The 8077-nt window shown below is 39.9% G+C and overlaps 1 protein-coding gene across 1 annotated transcript in view; it reads left to right on the plus strand.

The window, feature by feature from the left end:
• LOC136844188 (serine/threonine-protein kinase Nek5-like) overlaps window positions 1-7565 on the plus strand; it is a 12562-nt gene extending 4997 nt beyond the window's left edge. Inside the window, exons 3-7 of the mRNA XM_067113204.1 lie at window positions 2258-2356; window positions 3517-3684; window positions 4091-4249; window positions 5383-5529; window positions 6876-7565. Coding sequence (XP_066969305.1) covers window positions 2258-2356; window positions 3517-3684; window positions 4091-4249; window positions 5383-5529; window positions 6876-7001 — 699 coding nt within the window. The 3' untranslated portion in view covers window positions 7002-7565. The remainder of the gene's footprint in view (window positions 1-2257; window positions 2357-3516; window positions 3685-4090; window positions 4250-5382; window positions 5530-6875) is intronic.
• The last annotated feature ends 512 nt before the right edge of the window (window positions 7566-8077 follow it).

The following is an 8077-nucleotide window of genomic DNA, read 5'->3' on the forward strand; positions in this document are numbered from 1 at the left end:
CGTGCTATGAAACAGTGATTTCCCTGGATATAAATTTTACTTTTGATTGAAAGTAATCAGCTTTTAATTATGTTATATTTACCAAGAGGAAAATGCGAAGCTGATCAACTTTGATGACATATTGTTGGCTATGTGTCTTTATGGTAAATTTGTTATACGTCGGATCCCCGTAGGGGGTTAGGGTTACGTCAGTGCACCTCACGTGGTGCACTGTAGGCAACTTAAGGTTCTTTGCAGCGTCCGTTCGGCCCCTAGCTGCAACCTTCTTGACCCCTTTTACTATACCTCCGTTCATAGTCTTTCTTCCATTTTACTTTCCTCAAGTGCAGCTGCTTTGAGTTTCTCCTCCTATTACACCTTACAAGCTTCTAACTGTCAACTTCAATTTCAGCGCTGAATGACCTCACAGATCCCAGCGCCTGGCCTTTGACCTAAATTCTATATTCTATTCTATCCGCTAGATTGTTTCTGAAAGTAAGGTAGAACGTAAAATATGTTCGTGTAATAATATAAATTTGTGTGTGAGAAAACTGTATGAAAGCTCTATGAAATTCCTAAATGTTTAGTTCTCCTGGTGCTCACGTAATTCGCAGGTCCTCTTTGGACGGGTGGGTACCGTTCTCAGCTAGCACTCTGCTGGCCCCGCGTTCGATTCTCCGACCGGCTAATGAAGAATTAGAGGAATTTATTTCTGGTGATAGAAATTCGTTTCTCGATATAATGTGGTTCGGATCCCACAATAAGCTGTAGGTCCCGTTGCTAGGTAACAAATTGGTTCTTAGCCACGCAAAATAAATCTAATCCTTCGGGCCAGCCCTAGGAGAGCTGTTAATCAGCTCAGTGGTCTGGTTCAACTAAGGTATACTTAACTTTTTTTTCACGTAATTCGCCTGTATGAATCATCGGTATAATTAAGCTGACATAAACGAGCATTTTAACGAAATCCTTCTGTCAAGAAATCATATGGATTTAAAAAGGTTATCAGCAACATGTACCGTTATTTTAAGCTCAAATTGAAAATGTATATTTTTTGTTGGAGTTCTTTGAATAATGTTAAAAGTTGGTTCCCTAACTGCTACCAGGGTTGTAAAGGTTTATCTATTCTGACTGAATAAAAACTTATAGAGATTTATCTATTTAACAGAAAATCAAGTAAAGCTAAAGTAGGAGAGAGAGATTACAAAAAATAGCAAAGAAAATTGTAAAAAAAAAATAAATTGGTCCATCAGAGCGCGTCATGTCTTTGAGACAACTCGGCTGTTTATTTGAAAGGATGAGTTTGTACAAGATCCTGTTCGAGTTACGATTACTAGCTGTTAACGAACGAAGACCAAATGGGACTTGGAAAAAAGTGTTGGTTATTTGCGAAGGTAATTTGAACTCTCTCTCTCTCTCTCTCTCTCTCTCTCTCTCTCTCTCTCTCTCTCTCTCTCTCTCACACACACACACACACACACACACACACACACCCCTCTCTCTCTCTCTCTCTCTCTCTCTCTCTCTCTCTCTCTCTCTCTCTCTCTCTCTCTCCTCTATCACACACACACACATACCTACACAGACACTCTCTCTCTCTCTCTCTCTCTCTCTCTCTCTCTCTCTCTCTCTCTCACACACACACACACGCACACACACGAACACCTACATAGACACCAATGGTTACCAGAATCAATTCTGGAAACAATTGGAAATGCTCTAAACCTTGTAATCATTACGCCATGTTCCATATCGTTGTTTAATAGTCCTTGTTTTAATATATTTAAAATGAATGTGATGATGTAACGGTTTCTCTTATTTGTGAGTGCTGACGTCATTCTTCCCCTAGTGTGCAAAAAAAGAGTAAAAAATGCTCCGAAGTTTCTTCGGCGCAATCGAGTTTTCTGTACAGCCGCTACAGCGTATAATCAAGGCCACCGAAAATAGATTTATCTTTCGGTGGTCTCGTTATAATGCTGTATGAGCCGCGGCCCATGAAACATTGACCACGGCCCGGTAGTGGCCTGTCGTATGTCGTTGCCAGAGGCACGATTATGGCTAACTTTAACCTTAAATAAAATCAAAACTACTGAGGCTAGAAGGCTGCAATTTGGTATGTTTGATGATTGGAGGGTGGATGATCAACATACCAATTTGCAGCCCTCTAGCCTCAGCAGTTTTTAAGATCTGAGGGTGGACGGACAGACAAAGCCGGTACAATAATTTTCTTTCACAGAAAACTAAAAAGCTATTTGGTGTAACAAGTTTATCCCCCTTTCAGATTACGTTTGACGAAAAATTCGAGGAAATCTTTGAGGACGCAATGAAGGAGGTGACATTGCTTAGCAGTCTGCAGCATCCAAACATCGTCAGGTTTTTAGTAAGGACCTTGTTTACTTGTTTACTTGTTCATGTCATTCTCGGCCCACTCCCCCGGAACCTACGCTAAACTACTACCAATCCTGTTTTCACTGGAGTAGTCTCTGTAACCGTTACTTCGGGCTCGTTGCAGCGTCCCTTCGGCCCTTAACTGCAACCCCCTTCATTCCTTTTGCTGTACCTCCGTTCATATTCTCTTTCTTCCATCTTACTTTCCACCTTCTCCTAATAACAGTTTCACAGCGCAACTGCGAGGTTTTCCTCCTGTTACACCTTTCAGACCTTTTACTCTCAATTTTCCTTTTCAGCGCTGAATGACCTCATAGGTCCCAGCTAGGCTAGCCTTTGGCCCAAATCTGATGTTCCTTCACAGAAGTGGCAAAGGCCAGACAGGTATGTTTTGGTACTTTAATACCAGCTTTTTGCTTTGTTCTTAACTCGCCTTAGTATCCTTAATACAGTTGACGAGATATTTTTTGTGTTTGGTTCAACCTCACTCTATTGGACTGTGGAACAGCCTCCCTGAGAAGGGTGTCGTGCTATTAAAACTTCAGAAGTTCAGGCGAAGATGCATTGTATTTCTGCCCCCATACAACTTTCCTCGTATTTTAATTATTTATTTGCACTTTTATTTATATGTTAATTTGCTCATTTATCTGCTTGTCTAGTGGCTTACATATTATTCGTAGATACGTAGTGCTACATGTATGGTATTTTTTCTTTTTTGAAAGTTTCATTTTCAGTTACCGATACGTAAGAAACGTATCCTAAAAGAGATCGAATTCTAAATCACTGAAATTCAGCAAAACGAATCGGATTCTCCACTCCCAGAAAAATCGGAGATGAAATTCCATATCTCTAGGAAATCATTTTTTCAGATCTGGTGACATGTGATGATGTCTTGTGGGAGAAGACTGAAGGTTGCAGGGATGGAGAAATAATATCCAGAGGCATAGGTTGCTTTATTCCATACGGCAAACAGGTATATACAGAGAGGTACTGCAAGGCGTACAACTTGCGCCAAGAGGAGCGGGAAGAGTTGTCATGCGCATGCGCGGAGTGCAGATTCATGCGCATGCGTTAGCAACAGGCGATATTCATGAAATACAGAATGCATATACGTACAGTAATATATACAGCAATCCACAAAATCTGTTCCAGGACTGGGATGGAACGGAAAGCGATGGAAAATGTAGGATCCTAATTGCCGTGGAATATTGCGGAGGCGGAGACCTGCACACCAGAATAAAAAATAGAAGGGACTCTGGGAGATACTTCCGTGAAACACGAGTCATTGGGTGGTTTTTAGACGTCGTCAGAGCTGTTGAGGCAAGTCCCTATGTATACTGTATATGTGTTTTGTGTACTCGAATTCTCGCAAATTTAGCAATTTGTAAACAAAAGCCTTTATTTGAAAAATGCTATCATTCTCTTGTCTCAGTAACTCGATTCTCGCAAAATTTAGCAATTTGTAAACAAAAGCCGTTATTTAGATAATGCTATCATTCCCTTATCTCAGTAACTCGAATTCTCACAAATCTAGCAATGTGTAAACAAAAGCCTGTATTTGAATAACGCTGTCATTCTCATGTCTCAGAAACTCGAATTCTCACAAATTTAGCAGCTTGTAAACAAAAGCCATTATTTGAATAATGCGGTCTTTCTCTTGTCTCAGGAACTCGAATCTTGCAAAATTTAGCAAAGTGTAAACAAAAGCCTTTTTTTTTTCCATCAGTATCTGCATTCCAACGGCGTCATCCACAGGGACATCAAACCCCTGAACATCCTCAAACACGAAGATGGAACCATCAAACTTGGGGACTTCGGACTCGCTAAGATTCTTCGGTCTAAGAAAGATGTGATGGCTTCTGTTAGAGGAACCGTCATTTATTCAGTAGGTCAAAATCTGGTTTGAATGACGCAGTTTTTGCGGTGGGTGGGCGGGTGGGTGGGTGGGCGGGTGTGGCGTTCAGGTTTACCTCCTTTTGAGCTAGTCTAAAGACAAGTGACTGGAGTAATAGTTGACTCTAGTAAACTGTGAAACTTTTCTTGTAAGGGAATCATTCCTGTTGCTTTGCTTAGTTCCTTTGGACGGGTTGGTATCGTTCTCGGCTAGCACTCTGCTGGGCCCGCGTTCGATTCTCCGACCGGCCAATGAAGAATTAGAGAAATTTATGTCTGGTGATAGAAAGCCGTTTCTCGTTATAATGTGGTTCGGATTCCACAATAAGCTGTAGTTCCCGTTGCTAGGTAACCAATTGGCTCTTAGCCACGTCAAATAAGTCGAATCCTTCGGGCCAGCCCTAGGAGAGCTGTTCATCAGCTCAGTGGACTGGTTAAACTAAGGTATACTTCTGCTGTCCTCGGGATGAGGGAGGAACCATAAAACCATTGTTCTTAAAACTTTCTTTCCTAGCCTCTCTACCACAGCCTATCTAGTCTTGGGCTAGAGTTCTTGCCTGAGGGTGTACTTAACCTTACATTGGTGGTGTTCAAACGATCTGGCCGGGAATAGCAGGAAGACGTTGGACGGTTATCCCACGGAACTAAACATTTGACAAGTCTTTTAATTACCCAAGAGTACTGAGTGGGTAAATAAGCTATTTGTTTCATTGATGCAGATATTTTAGTTTTCAGATGAGACAAATTTAGAAAGCAAGCACAATATTCAGGAGATGTTTATTTGCGAAAACAGATTTTCAGAAGCACGAGTGGCACATAAAAATTTTGAGAGGGGTGAATGTATTTTTTTATTCTGAATATTGCATATATTTTTATTTTTTATGGAAGTACGTATTCTCGGAAAGTAAGGTGAGAGGAGAAAATGTTTCAAAACATCACCTTGCTGTTTAATATGCAGCCACTGGATTAGCTGGCAAAAAAATATTTAAATGTTTGACAAAAATGACCTAAATTGAGGTTAGAAATATTTGGGGCTCATTACACCGTAACGGAAATAGTTGAAACAATTCATAGCGCAAATCATACAAACACTGCTAGAATTACCTCTGATGATTTCTCCCTCAGAGTCCAGAACTTCATCTGAGATCGGTCTGTGATGCCAAAGGAGATATGTGGTCGTTGGGGTGCACTCTCTACGAACTGTGCAAGTTAGAACCAGCCTTCGGGGATGTCTCGGAGATGCTGAATTTCATAGAGAAGCGTGGAACTTTAGTAAGTACTCTCGCCTTTGATGAAGTCCTTGATCATTTGACGTTTGAAACTCAGCCACGACTCTCTTGAAGGATATGTATACTCTTGCTTATTTTTTTTTTTTTTTTAGGGAGGGGGAAGGTGTAAGCAAGCTTTGCTTGATGGGAAAAATTGTGCTGTCTGATGGGTGGAAAACTTAAGTTTGGTATTGTACTAAAAATGTATTATTATTATTATTATTATTATTATTATTATTATTATTATTATTATTATTATTATTATTATTATTATTATAAAATTAGGAACAAGACCTTCTTTAATACAGGTTTTGTTAAACAAAATGGCATTCCCAGAAATGAATATCGGTCAATTGTTTGCAACCATTCTAGCGCAAGAGAAGCAAATGCTAAGACGAATTGAGCGCTTACTATATAAAATAGATGCTGTTGAAACTGCCATTTTGTTTAACAGAACCTTTATTATTATTATTATTATTATTATTATTATTATTATTATTATTATTATTATTATTATTCAGAGGATGAACCCTATTTATATGGAACAAGCCCACAGGGGCCATTAATTTGAAATTAAGGCTTCCAAAGAATATGTTGTTCATTAGGAAGTAAGAGGAACATAACATTTAGCAAATCTGATCTCACAGAGAAATCAGTTTTATTTCCATCTTCAGTTTTCTCACCTATGTAATTGCAATACATTATCATATTCTCAAGATCAAGGAAGGAACTTGTTTTAAACGACAGTTTCATTTGTTGTCCAATGTGCAATTAAGCCTGATAAAAGAAATTGAACTGGAGAGTGTTTTACGATAATTGTAAACCACAAACAACACCAAGAGGTAGCTCCGTCAGTGTATCTCCGTAGGCGTTACTCAAGGTTCTCTGCGGTGTCCCTTCGGCACCTAGCTACGACCCCTTTCATTCTTTTGACTGTACCTCCATTCATTTTCTTTCTTCCATCTTCCTTTCCACCCTCTCCTAAAAAATTGTCTCATCGTGCAACTGCTCGGAGGTTTCCCTCCTGTAACACCTTTTAAACCTTTTTACTTTCAATTTCTCTTTCCGCGCTGAATGACCTCATAGGTCTCAGCGCTTGGCTTTCTGCCTAAATTTTATATTCCATTCCATTCCAACACAAATACGTAAGGTAGGCTTTACAAAGTAATCATGAATAACAGGATTGCAGATGACTGGGGAACGATCGAAAAGGGAAAAGGGATGAAATGAGATAAAAAAATTTTTAAAAAATTGAACATATTCAGTCATTGTAGATTAAAAGAAGTTCTTCGTGGTACAGAGTGTAATGAGAAAAAACTGGCAATTTATAATTCATATGTATAATCACAGGGACGGCTGCCTGGCTCATACTCGAGCGAAACAAAGCAGCTTATCAAGGACCTCCTCAGCGTCGACCCGGACGAACGACCTTCTGCCTCTAGAGTCAGGAAAAGCCTGAAGTATCTTCTGAAGTAATGAGGCAGATTCTGGGGTCTCCCTGTGGCAAAAGGGGCGTCGGAAATGTTCCCAAGGAAGGACAAATCCGGCAGAGAGGTCCTGGTCAAACCCTGTCGCCTCAGGAAGTCGGAGAACAGCCGATGGCGATCATGGGGTCTCCGTTACTGCCCTGGTCAGAATATTAATAGGAAGACTAACGGCCCAGGCCGATGCAGTCTATCTAAAAATGTGGAATTTATCTTAACTAATGTGGCATTTTAATATAACGGCGGTCTTTTAGCACTATAAAGAAATAATCTTTGCAATATTTTAAGTTTTTAATTAAAACCATATCATTCCTGTATTATTGACAACAGAGCATGATTGGAGTGGATTGATGTGTGTTTAATTACGTAAAACATACTTATTAACTGCCAGTCTCAGGTGTTACTATTACACGTGATGGGAGCTGGGTTAAAAGCTTCATTCTATTAATACTTTTAAGGCATTGTGAATGTATAAATTAAATCTGGAAGTTATTCAGCATCTACTTCATCGCTGGAATCCTTGTGAATCTTTTCAAAATCAAAAAAGTTAATTACTGTTGGGTGTTTATTTGATACCTTAGCAATGTACTTCACTGATGTCTCTTAAATCCTGCAACGGCGGATTTCATGATTATGAATCAGCGAGAAAAGCAGTTGACAATAGCCTCAAAGGGGGTTAGTGCCGTCAGTGCGCCTCATACATTGCGCTGTAGGCATTACTGAAGGTTCTGCTGCAACCCCTTTCGTTCCTTTTACTGCACCTCCATTTATATTCTCTTTCAGACCTTTTTGTTTTCGATTTCCGTTTCAGCGCTGAGTGACCTCATAGGTCCCAGCGCTTGGCATCTGGCCGAAATTCTTGATTCCGTTCAAGGTTGCATCAACACAAGATATGCCTTTGTCAAGCAATGTTTTAAGCGATTTGCCTTTTTGGGTGAAATCTGCTCATTTAATCGTGTTCTTCTATACTCTTCGAGAAGGAATACAACTCTCAGTCTTGCAGTAAATGCTAAAGACTAGACGAAGACAACGAAAACTATTAAAGGTGCTTTTTCCCTCTGTCCAATT

This window comes from Macrobrachium rosenbergii, chromosome 12 (assembly GCF_040412425.1).
Source record: "Macrobrachium rosenbergii isolate ZJJX-2024 chromosome 12, ASM4041242v1, whole genome shotgun sequence".
Classification (NCBI taxonomy): domain Eukaryota; kingdom Metazoa; phylum Arthropoda; class Malacostraca; order Decapoda; family Palaemonidae; genus Macrobrachium; species Macrobrachium rosenbergii.